At 39.7% G+C, this 17,388-nt stretch overlaps 1 protein-coding gene across 1 annotated transcript in view; it reads left to right on the forward strand.

The window, feature by feature from the left end:
• Positions 1–627: 627 nt before the first annotated feature.
• The window catches only part of LOC138968636 (PGAP2-interacting protein-like), a 32,733-nt gene continuing 15,972 nt past the window's right edge, over positions 628–17,388 (forward strand). Inside the window, exons 1-4 of the mRNA XM_070341232.1 lie at positions 628–808; positions 1,739–2,051; positions 15,286–15,440; positions 16,090–16,309. Of these exons, the coding sequence (XP_070197333.1) occupies positions 667–808; positions 1,739–2,051; positions 15,286–15,440; positions 16,090–16,309 (830 nt within the window). The 5' untranslated portion in view covers positions 628–666. The remainder of the gene's footprint in view (positions 809–1,738; positions 2,052–15,285; positions 15,441–16,089; positions 16,310–17,388) is intronic.

A 17,388-nucleotide genomic window follows, 5' to 3' on the forward strand; every position in this document is an offset into this window, starting at 1 on the left:
CACTCGCCAGAGATAGTGAGATTCTGCTGGCCGCGGGCCATTTTGGATTTCCATTGCCCTGGTAACCAGTCAGTGCGGGCGCACTGGCAGGAACAACTGGGTCAGCTTGGCCACGAACCGAATTCTGACCTGCACAGCGCGGCTGAGAAAGTGTATTATTGAGGAACTTCCAGGGAGCAATCTTGAGAGCTGTGAACGTTGGTGTAGTTTTGCCCCGGGGGAACAAAGGGAAGTTGGATTAAATCAACCCTACACTAGGCGGGGTTTCCTTCAGTGCTACCATCCCCAAACTGAACAACAAAAGAAGAAAAAAATGCAAAGACTACAAAAGAAGAAAGAATAAAATTAATGAAAAAGAAAGAAAGAAGCGGAAACTTGACTTGAAGAACTTGAACTGACTTCATGGCTTTTCATCAGTTCTTCACAACTTGGCAACTGCCGAGTGTAACAACGATCAGCTGCACTTAGGGGGTGTTTGTATGGGAAAATACTGTAAAGAGGCTGTGTATTAAATATGGCATTCAAACGTACGAGATGTCTATAGCATACGTGTAGTATAACTCTTCTTGTGGCAGATACGGGGCGCGGCTGTGAGCCATCGAGGACCCAGAAGTAAACCGCCAAGGAAAGTAACTCTCGTTGACTGTGCTGCGGTCAGCAAACAACATGGAAGGCGAACAGAAAGTTGACGCCGGTAAACGGCCAGAATCCAACGAAGAAAAGGATTCGTCCACAACATCAGACTTGGGGAAACCAGATTTTGATGCAGTGTTTGCAACTCGTGTGTTGATAAAAGATACCATCAATGGTGCGTTTCTGTTTGATTCCCTCAGTTTGTCTGAAATTGTTGAAAACTAACGATACTTTGTGCAATGTGTGTGCGCCATTTAGTATTTACTGCACTGTCAGTTATACGCTTTTACTGCACTATGTAGCCAATCGTTTCCGTGTTAGAAAGATGTTGCAATCTACAGCAGTACAACTAGAGAGGTTTCGCATTTACAGAAGTTTCTCTTTGATCTTATACACTAATACAGGGCAATGTCAAACTGATTCATTGATTCATCCATTAAACCGGCACGGTTGGCCTAGTGGTAAGGCGTCCGCCCCGTGATTGGGAGGTCGTGGGTTCGAACCCTGGCGTCTGGCATTACGGGGTTAGTGCTAGGACTGGTTGGTCCGGTGTCAGAATAATGTGACTGGGTGAGACATGAAGCCTGTGCTGCGACTTCTGTCTTGTGTGTGGCGCACGTTATATGTCAAAGCAGCACCGCCCTGATATGGCCCTTCGTGGTCGGCTGGGCGTTAAGCAAAAAAAAACCAAAAACAATTCATCCATTATTATTTTTAGTTTCACTTACCGTTGGCACATGTGTGAGTATAGTTGTATTTTTCATTGTAAGAAAAGATTACATCATTTAATACTTTGCATTCTCGCAGCGCTATAAGTATAATTGATTAAAGTAATCAACAGTGTGTAAACTGGATAAAAAAATAAAACAAACACTGAAACAGTGCAAAAACAAATAGAAATCTGAACTGAACCATGCATGGTGAAATTTTAAGGCTTGCAGTTGCACGATTCTCTTCCAAAGAGAGGACAATTTGAAACAAAAGGAATGTCTTCATTCTTTAGACTAGCAGCTGCCAAAATGAATCCAGAAGTACTGCATTAATCCATTAAAAAAAAAAAAGCTACTGCAGTTTCCTTTTAAAGTTTTATCCTATTTTTCAACAGGTTTTATCTTCTGGAGCATCTTTCAAGCCCTGGCGCCAGCGATATGGTTCTATCCTCTCAACGAACTGGAAATCTCAGGCTATGAAGCCTTTGCTGTTTTCTGGCTTTCTCCAATCCTCTGCTGTATCCCAAGAGTTCTTCCGATGATTCGCAACCGCTGGTGTCTTGGGGTTCTGCGCCTTGCTTGCGTTGCATGTCTGGCGTCATTTCAAGCACCAACAACCCTGTCACGTCTTGTGATTTTGGCAGTTGGCGCCGGACTGTCTTCTTTGGTGCTGGCAGCAACACTGTTTAGTCCCAGTAAAAGAATCAGGTGATTTTTGTCTGTCTCTTGGGTTGTTTTTAATTTGATTTTAATGTCTTCCAAAATCTAAAGAGTTTCACAGATGTCTGGTAAAACTTTGAAAGTCAGTACAGATCTAGTAAAAAAAATACAAGAATAGTAAGTTCAATTGACAAAACGAAACATTCGCTAGATCCTCGATTTAGCAATCTTCGTAGTAAATGACCAAATCAAACACAACAGACAAAGAATAATGCGCATATGAAACTTAGGCCTAAAAAAAAAATAGGTGTGGTTACGGTAACCCGACCTACCCTAATTTTAGGGGCCGATCCTATAACTTTTTATTACATTTGTCCAAAAAAAAAAAAAAAAAAAAAAAAAAAACCGAGTGCAAAAAACGCAATGAAAGCGAAAGCGCCCGAGTCGCACACTTATTTCCCTGTCAAGTAGGTTTAATTTGTACACATTAGAAAAAAAAGTAAAAAAAAAAAAAAGTGATTGCCTACCTACCTACCCTATTTTTTTTGGCTATGTTACCGTAACCACACCTATTTTTTTTTTTGGCCTTATCTTTCGTTGTTGTTGTTGCTAATTCCAAAATGACAGGAAGCAAATGAAATTTTAAAAGTAATGATGCAGAAAAATAGTAAAGTCGGTGTCAAAAGCACGTTCGCATGATTGAAACTTGCTGGAGCAATAAATGCATATATAGCTCTGTTTTGCTGTATTCTCTTGAAGTTGAACTCTCCTTAAATGCACTGAAAGTACGTGTAACCCTTGTTGTGAGACTTAGAGTTCAGAGAAGAGAATGAATAGTGGGTAAAACAAATTGCATATATACAGTGGAACCCCCTTTTCAGACCCCCAATTTAACACTATTGTGACTAGCACTGCCACGGCGTTAACGTCCTGCCTGCCCAAGCTTGCCACCAAGAAACTTCCCAAAAATCAGTAACTGTAAAGAAATCTGTCTGGCAAGCTTGAATTAAGTCCAATCACCACCAAATTTTGTGTACTAATTCAAAAATGGATGCCCAGTTCAGTCGTGCTATTTATAAGTTTGTCACGCGATTTGTTTTAGCAAAGGGGGGTGAAAGGGGGATAATTTGTGTTTTTTAACGTTTTTTTGTGTGTGTTTTATTTTCCACTGCTTTTTTTAAAAGTTATTTTTTAACAGAAAGTATTATAAATAATGTTATAACCAAACAAGGTGTAAAACCTATGAATTAGCTGAAATATTGTTAACATTGTACACAGAAATAAGGAGACAGTACAAAGAAAAAAACAAGCAAATCACGCATTCACTCACAGCATCCTGACTCAAATGAAACAAAACTGTAACACTCACCAAATGATGTCTAGGTAATCCATATTGAATATGTCACATTTTCACAACAAAGTACCAACTGTACACCTATGAACATTTCCAAAAGGATTAGATTAAGAAGGCTCCAGCCATCCATTGTTATCAGTGCTGCCACGCCCCCATAGCTCCTGCACGATTCCGAGATACATGTTCGTCTAGCAGTATCACCCCCTACCACGTGTAGTTTGCCGACTCGTACTAGCAACAACGGGACTGTTTCTTCCTCAATATCACCAGGGCCGGACCAAATGAGTTGTAAGGGGGGGGTTCCTCCTTTTTTGGGGGGGAAAATCAGCGAAGTGGCTAAGCCACAAGCGCGCGCCTGCTGCGAACTAGGGGGTCCGGGGGCATGCTCCCCCGGAAAATGTTTGAAAAACGGTTAAAATCTGGTGCATTCTGGGCCTTGTTTTGAGGGTTAAGGCCTGTCAGTGTGAGTTGGTGTGTGGGGGGGGGGGGGGGTACCTTTTTCTCATCGGATTTCACATTGAATAAAATTTGTTAGAGACACACACAAAATTTATTTAAAAAAAACAACAACAAAAAACACTCAAAGCAAGGTACATGCTTTTTCCAGGGGTGGGGTTCCGGAACCCCTGGAACCCCCCCCCCCCCCCCCCCCCCCTGGGTCCGGCCCTGATCACTGCTATTATCGCTTTCTTGAGGCTAAAACGACACGATGAATCATGATCTAGGAGATCCTCAAGATCCAACATCCGGAGAATCTCCTCCCGTGACAAGGCTCGCCTTCGATTCATTTTTTTTGTTCGAAAACACCACGCAAATCTGCACTAATTTGATCAAGCCGGAAGAGAAAACCACGTGTATCAAGGGAAACAACTCAATTTATTGCAATCTTCAAAAACCGGGAAGCAATCACGAGTCTTGTACCTTGTATGACTGATACTGAAAAATGCGCGTCCCGTCCATGGGCGTGTCAGCGCGGTTACTGATTTATCAGCGTCCCGTCGCGAAAGTGTTAAAGTGTAACTAAACAAGCAAAAAGGAAAAACATCGTTCAGCAACCTTTACACTTTGATATGAAGAAGGGCCTCATATACTGTCGAACTGCGAAAAAAAAATTTTTTTCTCTCACTCGGACACTGTTTGACGGACATGTGAAGTGCGCGCCAGGAACGACAATCTTCTTAGTTTACCTGATTAATGCCCTTAATTTTTGGTTCTGGTACTTTCAGTTCCGGCTGTTGTCATCAATCTACCAAAATAAAAGATCAAACGGAGTTTTCGATTTTTATTTCATGGTTCAGAAAAATATTGCTTATTTTCTGAAGTCAACCGTTTTAGCGAATCTTTCTTTGATTCTTAAAAGTCATTTCAGATTTTTGAAAAATAGTTAACGGTTAGTAATTACCAATATATCGTAAACAAACATATCGATAGGTTTTGGTAAGAAGACACAAGTGCGATGAATGTGGTACCAGTATTTTTGTGGTAAGTAAGGATGCATTTCTTTGCTGTAAGCACATTTACAATGCACATTTAATCTGTTTAGCAACATAAACGAAAGCATGGTACAGTGCCGCTTGTTTGTGGTCTATCTTTTCGCGGCAGATGCGTAACAATTAGGGTCTCAGTTGGAAAAAGCTGCTCGGAACCAGAGCAGATTTGGCTTGGGTTCTTTGAGTGTGAATGATCGACGAGTGGCTTGACATTGTTAACGAATCATTACTGTAGCCTACTTGAAACAATCATCTGTTTCTGAATTTGTCATCAGTTATGATTGAGCAGTCTCATAGGAATCGTCCATAAAATGTTAAACCGAAAAAGGGCAGACGATTCTGAATCACACAGGCTGCTGTACAAAATCAGATCTAAAACGATATTTTGAACTGCGACGTCTGCGTAAATGCCCTGTAACAAAATACCTTGTCCTGGTCATGTGTATACACATCAGCTTCTATTGGGAAGATCAGTATTTTATATTAATCACAAATACAAGATTAGAAATAGTTCTGAAGATCGCCTTTGATTTCAGTTTCAGCGGCAAACTAGCAGATCTGTCCAAACCGGCATCGTTTCATGGTTGAAACTTGAATAATCCCAAATAGATCTGAGTGGGGGTAAGTTTTATAGTATTTCAATTTTTTACGGCAGTTTTATTTAAAGATAGTGTAGTGGATGTCTCTGGTGAAGACTACAGTTATATGAATTTTTTGTTGTAATATTAAAATGATTGTTCTTTATTTACACAATTGAATAATTTGTATTTATTTGTTTGCAGATGACGGCATACTGAGTGCTCCAAGAACATACGCCTGCTGGCATTTTGTGTCTTTTCTGAAGACGTCGAGGCAAGCAGAAGTCACGGTCCTGGCCACACACACACAATGACATGAACAAAAAATGATATTTTTTCATGGGCATATCCAGTATTAAAACTTTATTACCATGCAAACGCAACGATTAGAATTTAGAGAAGGTCATCGGTCACACACACACACACACACACACACACAAACTGGGCGGATCCGGAGGGGGGGGGGGGGGTTCCGGGGTTTCCGGACCACTTAGGAGCCGGCCTTTGTATTCTAAGTGACGATTTTGGAAAGAAGTTGGCTAATTAGTTTGCTCAGGTTGCGCCAGATCGATCAATTGTCCTTGTTGTGATTCAAATTTTTCTTCTTAATATATTTACTTTTTTGGAAGGTGTATTAGGGGATGTTTCTTGGCTCAGATTGATCCATTTTCCTTGTTTTTATCAACATTTGTCGGAACCCCCCCCCCCCCCCCCCCCCCCCCCCCCCCCCCAAGGAGGTTGAACGCTTCGCGTCTTCAACTAAACGCTTCGCGTCGTCAAATTGTCCCTGAAAGAAATTTGGAAACTCCCCCTTAAAAATGATGTGATCCGCCCCTGCACACACACAAACACACACAAATAGAGAAGTAATAAATGGATACAGTTTTTCTTTATTTAAATTACAATCAGATGTGGTCGTAGAACAGGCACTGTAGAACAGGCACTGTAAACAAAACCTAGCATGATATACCACTTGTGTGATGTTTCGGTCAATATCTTTATTTTCCTTTCAGAAATACATTGGCGTTTTGAATGTCAAGGGAAGTGATACAAATGCTGCAGCGGGCTATCAAGAACGCGAAGGCAAACAAGGTAAATACCTACTTCTGACATTAGTTTACTTATTAACTCTTTCTATACTGGCCATTATCTCCCCAGTCTCTCCCCAGAAACTGGCCATTTGGATGGGTTTGCAAAAAAATTCTCAAAAATAAACAAAACAAGATGCAGCCTTCAAACTCATAGGTTTTATTGTGAATATATTGCTAAAACATATGCCAAAGTTTGGTTTCATTGTTGTGAAAAAAAATAAAAATATGATGTCCAGAATTTATGGGTATATTTTACGCAATACGAAAAAGGGGTATGTATTTTGACTTAGAAGCATTTTTTCTTGCAACAAAACTGTTTCTGTTTACTTGTATGAAGATTGTGCTTACACAAAAACATAACAAATACCAACTGATTTTCCATTTGGTGGTCATGTAAGCATTGTGAACATGTCCGAAAAATCTGATCACACACCATGTGGTCGACATGCAGACCTGAACGGCCAGTGTATGGTGGCAGAGTTGGAAAATAGGAAAAGTCTTGATGCCAATCCTTCATCAAAAACCGAAGAAAATCGTCATTGTAATAAGTTTGCTTTATTCTAAATCAAACGACTAGGATAGATGACAGACACAACGACAAACACATTCAATTCTATGTAAAACATACACAATGCTCACGTTAACAAGCTGGCCATAACAATGTGCCCATCGTGCATGAAGTGTGGCTTTGGTCGGATCAGTAGCCGTGCTTTGTCTGCGATACTAAACATGAAATTTTGTTAAAGCGACGATTTAGCAATGTTGTTGTTGCTGCTGCTGCTGTCTGTTCTTGTCACGACATCTCGTTTTTTCCCTCCTGATTCTGAGAAGAAGCTGTTTAATTGTGATATCAGGCCTAGGAACCCCTGATTTTCACTTGGAGCATTCTCAAAGAAACTTAGCGTATGTTAAGAAAAATGAGTGTACTCCACACTTTGTCTTTTGTTGTTCGTTGTCGTTGCATGTCTACCGTTCCACAGCCACCTACTATAGCTGATGGGGTCTATGTCGACCAAAAGAATGGGATTCACTGTAGGTCGAGTTCCTGTAGGTGGATTCTCTGTATACCTAAGACTTTAAAATTGGCAATCTTGTATACAGGGAATACCACAGGGTGTAGTTCCTGTAGCGTTTTGCTAATATCAATGAAAGTCACGTGATGCTTAGCGACATCGTTAGAATTTGATGTTTTTCGATCTTTTTTTGATATTTCTTAGAAATTCGAGTATGGTTTGCAAGTTTTATTGAAAAACTGCACCCTGTGGGATTCCCTGTATACTAGATTGCCAATTTTAAAGTCTTAGGTATACAGGGAATCCACCTACAGGAACTCGACCTACAGAGAATCCCACTCTTTTGGTCGACATAGACCCCATCAGCCCTACTATAAGTGCAAGTGTTAAATGACGTATTTCCACAAAAGACTGCTTGCAGAGAATCATGTGATGCCAATGACAGGTAAGGACATGTGGTAATACATACTACGTTTTGGAACCAGGGAAAATGCAGCACAAATTATTTATCAACCAAATTGATTGACTTGTGCACCACGACAAAAGTTTTCTTTGATCCATAAAAGGTCTTTTGCCAGAAAAATTGCTCTGAACATCAAGTACCCTGCAAGTTGTCACACATTTACATTATTGAAATAAAAAGAAAACACACCAGTAACCAGGTTAGGTACGTTAATATCTATAATCAATATCTCGGCACGTTACTGCCTTCTTCGGGATGGTAAGCTGAACATTATTGAACAAAATAATCGGTTTAGATTATATACTTTGATTCCTGAACGAAGAAGCAGAGGTACTGCATACAACTAGGACTGTAATATCAGCTTTTGCCTGAAACACACACACATACACTTATAAAATTAATGCAATGTCATTGTATGAAGCCAGAACATTCACTAACTTACATAGTTGGTCACACAATTACCCATCACTGAACAATAAATCGAAGTCGGGTGGATTCAATGACTAAAGCAGTAAAGGCTTTGAAAAAACCCTCATCACAAAACATCCCCCCCCCCCCAAAAAAAAAATAAATAAAATAAAATAAAAAATAAAACAGGTTGTGTATATAGCGCAGTAAACACCATGCAGGTACAAGCAAAGATTTGACAGTGATTATCCTTGTTTTATATAGCACACATTTTCTAGTTTTAATCTCTCTCTCTCTCTCTCTCTCTCTCTCTCTCTCTCTCTCTCTCTCTCTCTCTCTCTCTCTCTCTCTGGAAAGTAATTTATTGACCTGTGGGTTATTTGCGTTTGTATACACATTGGTGATTCGTAAACTATGTTGAAAGAGATTGTCAAACAATATTATATGGGGTGTCTTAAAAAAAATGTATATCAACAAAATCTGTCATTATTATCAGGCACACGGTTTTAACAAAGCTATGTCACGGAATGCAACATAAGTGGCTTAAAAAGTCGTGTTTTTGTGTGTGCAGGATATTCGCTAGGACAGGACCTCAAGCTGAACCAGCACAACAGCGATGCATTCTTCCATGGCTTCCACAAAAGTCTTTCACCTATAGCGGGCATTGCATACAGATAGTCCAAAGAGGGTTAGGGTTACCCTAACCCTCCTTTTTATATTTAGTCAAGTTTTGACTAAATATTTTAACATCGAGGGGGAATCGAAACGAGGGTCGTGGTGTATGTGCGTCTGTCTGTCTGTCTGTCTGTCTGTGTGTGTGTGTGTGTGTGTAGAGCGATTCAGACTAAACTACTGGACCGATCTTTATGAAATTTGACATGAGAGTTCCTGGGTATGAAATCCCCATACGTTTTTTTCATTTTTTTGATAAATGTCTTTGATGACGTCATATCCGGCTTTTCGTGAAAGTTGAGGCGGCACTGTCACGCCCTCATTTTTCAACCAAATTGGTTCAAATTTTGGTCAAGTAATCTTCGACGAAGCCCGGGGTTCGGTATTGCATTTCAGCTTGGTGGCTTAAAAATTAATTAATGACTTTGGTCATTAAAAATCGGAAAATTGTAAAAAAAAATAAAAATTTATAAAACGATCCAAATTTACGTTTATCTTATTCTCCATCATTTGCTGATTCCAAAAACATATAAATATGTTATATTCGGATTAAAAACAAGCTCTGAAAATTAAATATATAAAAATTATTATCAAAATTAAATTGTCCAAATTAATTTAAAAACACTTTCATCTTATTCCTTGTCGGTTCCTGATTCCAAAAACATATAGATATGATATGTTTGGATTAAAAACACGCTCAGAAAGTTAAAACAAAGAGAGGTACAGTAAAGCGTGCTATCCTTCTTAGCGCAACTACTACCCCGCTCTTCTTGTCAATTTCACTGCCTTTGCCATGAGCGGTGGACTGACGATGCTACGAGTATACGGTCTTGCTGAAAAATGGCATTGCGTTCAGTTTCATTTTGTGAGTTCGACAGCTACTTGACTAAATATTGTATTTTCGCCTTACGCGACTTGTTTTTATTTTATTTTTTTAATTATTTTACTTATCATTAAAACTTGTTTAGATTTCGATTCGTAAACCATTTACAGTAATCCTTTGTTTTTTTAACTTTGTTCATCTTACCACAGTCACTTCGTTGTTTAGATTTATCATTAAATTTGTTACCATTATGCAGGAAAAATGTAGAATAAAACCAGGAGAGCTTTCGGTAGAAGATATTTCCTGTGTCAAAAGTTAATGCTTATTCTGATTGATGGGTGCTCCAAACTAAGTTATTTTGACTGCCTTATTCGAATTCATTTCCAAGACAGGGCTGAGAAGTGGAGAAGCTTAGGAGAATATCGTAAAAATTGTCTGGGTGTTTATGCAAAACTTTCGAATATGTCAGATTTTACTTTAGAGATTTTAAATACTGTTAACTGACAGAAATGCTATAACTTCTACACCAATTGACTGGATCACTTCATATTCAGCATACTTAAACTTGATTTTATGCATGTGCAGTTCACAAAGTGGCAAATTTGTAGGTTAAATTATCTAACTTTTGCATCACCAATGACACCAACGCTTTCGTGTCTGAGGATTGCCCTGAACCTAGCTGTAACTGCATGCTTTCTTCAGGTCATCGATAGCCTGGGGGTTGAAGGGGATGTTTTTACATACTCAGACATTCAAAATAATCAAAAAGGTAAAAGCCTGAAGGGTTTAAATTAGGTAAAAATGGCTACCGCTCAATGTCAAAACTCGTTCTGTTTAGTCGACCCCCGAATTTGGAGAAAAAAATTAAAATTGCACAAAAGTCAGACCATTCAATTTACAAAATTGCCACTTACTGGAAAGGCAGAACATAAACTGAAGTTAATGAATACCATATATAAAATAATTGGTTCAACAGATGCAGAAGTAATTTGCATGGTTGTGGGTGTCCTTTTTAGGGGGGTCAACCCTGTAGAAGAGACGATTTTCTTTAATTATCAATCCGTAATATATTGTTTGTTATGCATACAAGATTAACATTGACAAATACTTCAAGACTCCTCATTGATCGTAAGAAATGTTGTGGTTTTTTTTGTTACTGACTGATTCACTTTCTATTCACTTTACTCTACATAAGTCACGACAAGAAAAGCAAGGGAGGTAATTTCTTCGGAAGAGGTAATTCTCTCCCCTCAGAACGATTGTTGTAGTTTGTTTGATTTTGTTCCCTTCTAATAAGTATGATTTAAAATAGATCTTTACATCTTGATGTGAAAGGCGCAGTACCCCCCTCCCCCCAGGATGTTAAATTCTAGGTTGTGTCCATGTAAAATCCTGATCCTAGTCAAGATCCGAGTTGGTTTTTCATGCAACTGTGCCTCTTTATGCCACTCAATTAGACATACTTTGCAATCCATAATTGCACGAAACTAAGTACAGGAAATACGTTGTTGTCGTGTTTTTAATATTACATAATGAAATAAAAAATGTCACAACTGGTTTCGTGTTGGGCTTTCTCTCTCTGTCTGAATCTCATAATTACTTCCTTCTGAGGCCTGAAATGTGTTGCAGGCATTGTTCAGCTTACATTTATTGTTACAATTTTTGTGGATATGTTATTAAGTGTGTCTGTGTTTCTATCATTCGTTATCAGTGTGGTTAAAAAAAAAAAGCACACGTCAAAGTAATTTACCCTTCATCATTATCAAAACATGCAGATACAGGTAATAAATATTTGTGATACTTTAAACAAATACAATGTTTGTTTGTTGCGTTTTTTCTTTTTTTCAGAGCAAACACACATCGTATTTGTTCAAACGTGTATATTCTGCACTTTCTAATACCCTGCATGGATCTCCAAATCAAGAATAATGAAAAGTCGTCTAATAGCCCTGCAGCACTCACACGAACATGATAGAAGCTTGCATGCATGCAGCCAGGCTCGCTGTCTTCGGCTAAAAGAGCTTACCGTTGGATCTTCGCTCAGACAAATGTAGCTGTCTTGTCCACTTGCTCCTGTCGCATAGATCTGCAATGTGCAACATCATCTTTGATTAATAAGTCTGAGGCACAGACAAACACACACGCGCGCACATTTGCGAGAGAATGCACGTCAGTCTATTCAATCAAACAGTATAAAAACATACCACAGACGTGGTGGTGGAAACTGGACATTCGCCGTATAACAAAATCAAGAGATTCATTTGTGTGTGTATGTTTAATCAAAAGTTCATCTTGCGCACATTCAGTCTGTATTGTAACAGGACCCATCCCGTAAAAACTTCGAACAGATCTATTAAATTCTGAAATCCTTGACAAGTTTTTTTTCCAATCATCTGTATCTGACCGAAGTAAAAATATAAAAAATTCAGCCAGTACACGCATCTACCCCCTTACACGACAATACATATGTGGCGAAAAAAGGAATCGAGAGGGGGGGGAACAAGGAATAAATTAGATCCAGAAATAATTCCACTTCATCATTCCAAAATTCAAGTGTGAAGTGATCAGATACTGTGGTAAAGATACGTGCTTAGTATCACAACTGAAAATACAAGCCCTAGGGTTTTAAATCAAGGAAACAATTAAAGTTAAGGAAAGATCAACAGAAATGTCGAGAACATGTAAAATATTGTACTTACAATCCGTTTCAGCATGCTCTTCGAATAATAATCTCCCAGTCAGCCTCGTGCTTACGACTTCGACAGGATGTTGCCTCTCACGCTGAGCCAGTACATTTGGAGTGAATTCAAAGGCCAGAGATGCAGTACAAGCACATTAGTTAGATCCAATTCATTTACATTGCTACCTTGCCCAATGTATGGCTATTTCTGTTGGTAACATCACACATGTGGCAAGCAGTGCTTGTTGCCGACTCTGCTGGGACAGGCAGCAGACGATTTTATTTAGGAACCAAATTCTGATTGGTTAAAACATAAAACCGGAACTCAAAGTACCACTTGTTCTTTGGAAGTATCAAATCAAGAACAGATAAGCAGGTAAATCTGAAATGGGTTCAACACTTTTAAAAAATCGTAGTAAATCAGAAAACACAGTAAACGTTGGAAAAATCGTCCAGTATCGCTTCTACAGGTCTATACTTGGACAAAACATAAAGCAATTCAGTAAAGCTGACACTTCAAAATGTCTGTTTAGTTACACTTTAAGACCTCCCCCTTTTTAAAACTTTGCATTTTCAGACTTTCTCTTCATAATCTCTGTAAATTTACCCCTGTTTTGAGACCCATGGGTGTTACTCTTCCGGCTTTTGCCGGATTTCCGGTTTTTGAAAAAATCTGAAGCCGGAAATTCCGGTTTTCCGGGTTTTCACAAAAAAAAGAAGAAAAAAAAGCTTTGTTTCGCTAAGTTGAAATAACGAGCAGCGGTTCCGATCCGACTTTTGACACCGGTTCGCGTGCTTTCTCGGTTCGCTCCCTTGGATTTGCCGCCATCTTGCTTATTATGATTTGGTTTCGTTGGTGTCCAGAAACTTTCTTTCAAACTTGAGCATTTTGGACCCCTGCCTTTCAGGTTTTTTGATTTTTCCCAGTAACACCCATGGAGACCCCCTCTTTTTACATTTAGTCAAGTTTTGACTAAATGTTTTAACATAGAGGGGGGAATCGAGACGAGGGTCGTGGTGTATGTGTGTCTGTGTCTGTGTGTAGAGCGATTTAGAGTAAACTACTGGACCGATCTTTATGAAATTTTTCATGACAGTTTCTGGATATGATATCCCCAGACGTTTTTGACTCACATGCGAAGCAAAAGTGAGTCTATGTACTCACCCGAGTCGTCCGTCCGTCCGTCCGGACGTCCGTCCGTCCGTCCGTCCGTCCGTCCGTCCGTCCGGAAAACTTTAACGTTGGATATTTCTTGGACGCTATTCAGTCTATCAGTACCAAATTTGGCAAGATGGTGTATGATGACAAGGCCCCCAAAAACATACATAGCATCTTGACCTTGCTTCAAGGTCAAGGTCGCAGGGGCCATAAATGTTGCCTAAAAAACAGCTATTTTTCACATTTTTCCCATTTTCTCTGAAGTTTTTGAGATTCAATACCTCACCTATATATGATATATAGGGCAAAGTAAGCCCCATCTTTTGATACCAGTTTGGTTTACCTTGCTTCAAGGTCAAGGTCACAGGAGCTCTTCAAAGTTGGATTGTATACATATTTTGAAGTGACCTTGACCCTGAACTATGGAAGATAACTGTTTCAAACTTAAAAATTATGTGGGGCACATGTTATGCTTTCATCATGAGACACATTTGGTCACATATGATCAAGGTCAAGGTCACTTTGACCCTTATGAAATGTGACCAAAATAAGGTAGTGAACCACTAAAAGTGACCATATCTCATGGTAGAAAGAGCCAATAAGCACCATTGTACTTCCTATGTCTTGAATTAACAGCTTTGTGTTGCATGACCTTGGATGACCTTGACCTTGGGTCAAGGTCACATGTATTTTGGTAGGAAAAATGTGTAAAGCAGTTCTTAGTGTATGATGTCATTGCTATGTAAGCATGTGAGTCGTATGGGCTTTGCCCTTCTTGTTTTCATTTTTTTTGATAAACGTCTTTGATGACGTCATATCCGGCATTTTGTAAAAGTTGAGGCGGCACTGTCACACCCTCATTTTTCAATAAAATTGATTGAAATTTTGGCCAAGCAATCTTTGACAAAGGCCGGACTTTGGTATTGCATTTCAGCTTGGAGGCTTAAAAATTAATTAATGACTTCGGTCATTACAAATCTGAAAATTGTAATTAAAATTCTTTTTTTATAAAACGATCCAAAATTACGTTCATCTTATTCTTCATCATGTTCTGATTCCAAAAACATAAAAATATGTTATATTCGGATTAAAAACCAGCTCTGAAAATTAAAAATATAAAAATTATGATTAAAATTAAATGTCCGAAATCGATTTAAAAACAATTTCATCTTATTCCTTGTTCGTTTCTGATTCCAAAAACATATAGATATGATATGTTTGGATTAAAAACACGTTCTGAGAGTTAAAAAGAATAGAAATATAGAAAAGCGTGCTATTCTCCTCAGCGCAACCGCTACCGCGCTTTTCTGGATTGTTAATTTCACTGCCTTTGCCCCGAGCGGTGGACAGACGATGCTACGAGTGTACGGTCTTGCGGAAAAAATGCAATGCGTTCAGTTTCATTCTGTGAGTTCGACTGAGCTTGACTAAATGTTGTATTTTCGCCTTACGCGACTCGTTTGAGACCTGAAGTGATCAGATTTATGCAGGTCTTAAAAGGGGGTTCCACTGTATTTGTTAATAAGTATGACCAACACTCATGTTTTTCAGATGCCAGACCTTCTGGAGCTTGCTGTTGGGACTGTTTGCATTCCTGGCCAGTCGAGTGTGGCTTGTCTCCTTCGTTCCTACCTGGTGGACCAATGAAATCAATTCCGTCATCATCACCATGGGGCTCATAGTCAACCTCGACCACATCCACTCTGGTAATTAATTTTAAGTTTCTCGTTAAGGAGTAGCAGCTTTTCCCTTGATTTTCTCCGCTTAATGTTTTAAATTTAAGTTGATTTGTTCAAATACAAAGTGCAGTATGACTTTTTTGCGATTTTCATATTTTTTTTTTATCACTTATAGCAGAGAGAAGCAGACAAGACAGTCAGGACTCTGCAAGTAGATCATTGCAGTGGAAGATGTAGATGTAAAAAATGTGTGCACACTGTTTCCAGCTTTAAATAAAGACTACAAGACGCTGATGCAAGATTAACCATTCAGCGAATAGTATACACTGAAACACGTCCGCTTCACATTCACCTTCCCAACACATGTGCACACACACTCAAGCTGAAATGCAATCTCATAGTCCAGACCTGGTCGAAGATTGTGAGACGAAAAATTCACTCGAATTGACACAAAAAAAAGGGGCCGTTACACTTTCAGTGCCGTCTAAACTTTTGCAAACGGAAAAATGCGACGTCATGGGACACACACACAGACAGACACACATACCGGGAGACAAACCTCACCCTCTGCACTCGTCAAATCATGCAGTCAAGTAAAACACCACACACAAAAATCCAAGATAAAACAAATGATCAATCAGATCACCATTCATTTTCAAGTTTCTTTGTATTGTAGGTGAAGACATCATCGAGAAACCCCAGACGGTTGAGGGGGCTGAGACGGTTGAGGCAGCTGAGACGGTTGAGGCGGCTGATCAGCCACGCTGGGTGCTTGCGGGTCTGGGCTTCGGTAGTCTCCTCTTCCTGACCCACTGGTGTTTTGGAGAAGTTTCGCTCATCACCCGCTGGGTTGTCAGGGGTTACCCCAACCCTGGACCGCAGCCCGGCCTTTGGGGGTAAAGTTTATTGAGCTACAGTGGAACCTCCTTTTTAGGGCCCTTCCCTAATTAGAACTTGCATAATTTTAAGACTCTGCTCTCTCAGGTTTTCTGTTTATAGTACAGTGAAACCCCCCTTTTGAGACCTCCACAAATCTTAGAAAACCAGGTCTAAGAAAAGCTGGCGTGTTAAAATCAGGGTAATTTTAATGAGGTAAAGTACCGTATTTTCCGGGTTACAAGGCGCTACAGCCCATAAGGCGCACCCCCTTCTTTTAAAAAAAAAATTGTAATCCAGTCACCCATTGGGCGTGAAAAAGTATACGGTAACAAACGGTCGAAGAATGAAAATAAGCCGCACATCAAAGGAAGAATACAGAGTGGAAATATGTGTGCTCTGTGTGTGCAGCGAGATCAAAGGCAGGTCCATTGTGATAGCTGGGTTGCCTTGTTTATAGACACTGACCTTCTTCCCAGGGGTCAATGACCCAGTTTTAGCTATGAGAGGTGGTTCCCCTGTCATATCTGAGAGAGGAAGCACTTCCTGCACCGGGGTCAGTGACCGAGTTTAACCTATGGGGCGGTCTCTTTGATGTCTTGAGAGGAAACTTGGCCAGGGTAGTACCTAGTAGCTGAAACATACATTATCACAAGCTGTTTGACTGGTACTCAGGCGGTCTTTTTAATGCTCACGGAATTTAAAAAAAACGACTACCCGTATTGGAGATGGAGGTGAGTTCTTGTCACGTTTTGTTCCCCATGGTTTTTTCCCAATTTTTTTTTTTTTTCGTATTTCATACAGGATTAGGCGCTTTGTTATACAAGGCGCAGGGGTCAAACTTGAGGGAAAAAGTCGCGCCTTATGACCCGGAAAATACGGTACAGAAAGTCTGAGAAAACAAGGTCTTAGAAAGAAGGGAGTCTTAAATTGGGGGGGGGGGGGGGGGGGGGGTCTTAAAAAGGGTTCCACTGGATCTGTAAATGTACTTGCATTTTAGACTTCAGCCTTTTAAGGTCTGAATTTCTCAGTCTCTTGGCAGTCTAAAAATAGGCGTTGGGTGGGGAGAGTGTTTCCACTGTATATCTACTGTGTGTGT

This window comes from Littorina saxatilis, linkage group LG6 (genome assembly GCF_037325665.1).
Source record: "Littorina saxatilis isolate snail1 linkage group LG6, US_GU_Lsax_2.0, whole genome shotgun sequence".
NCBI lineage: Eukaryota > Metazoa > Mollusca > Gastropoda > Littorinimorpha > Littorinidae > Littorina > Littorina saxatilis.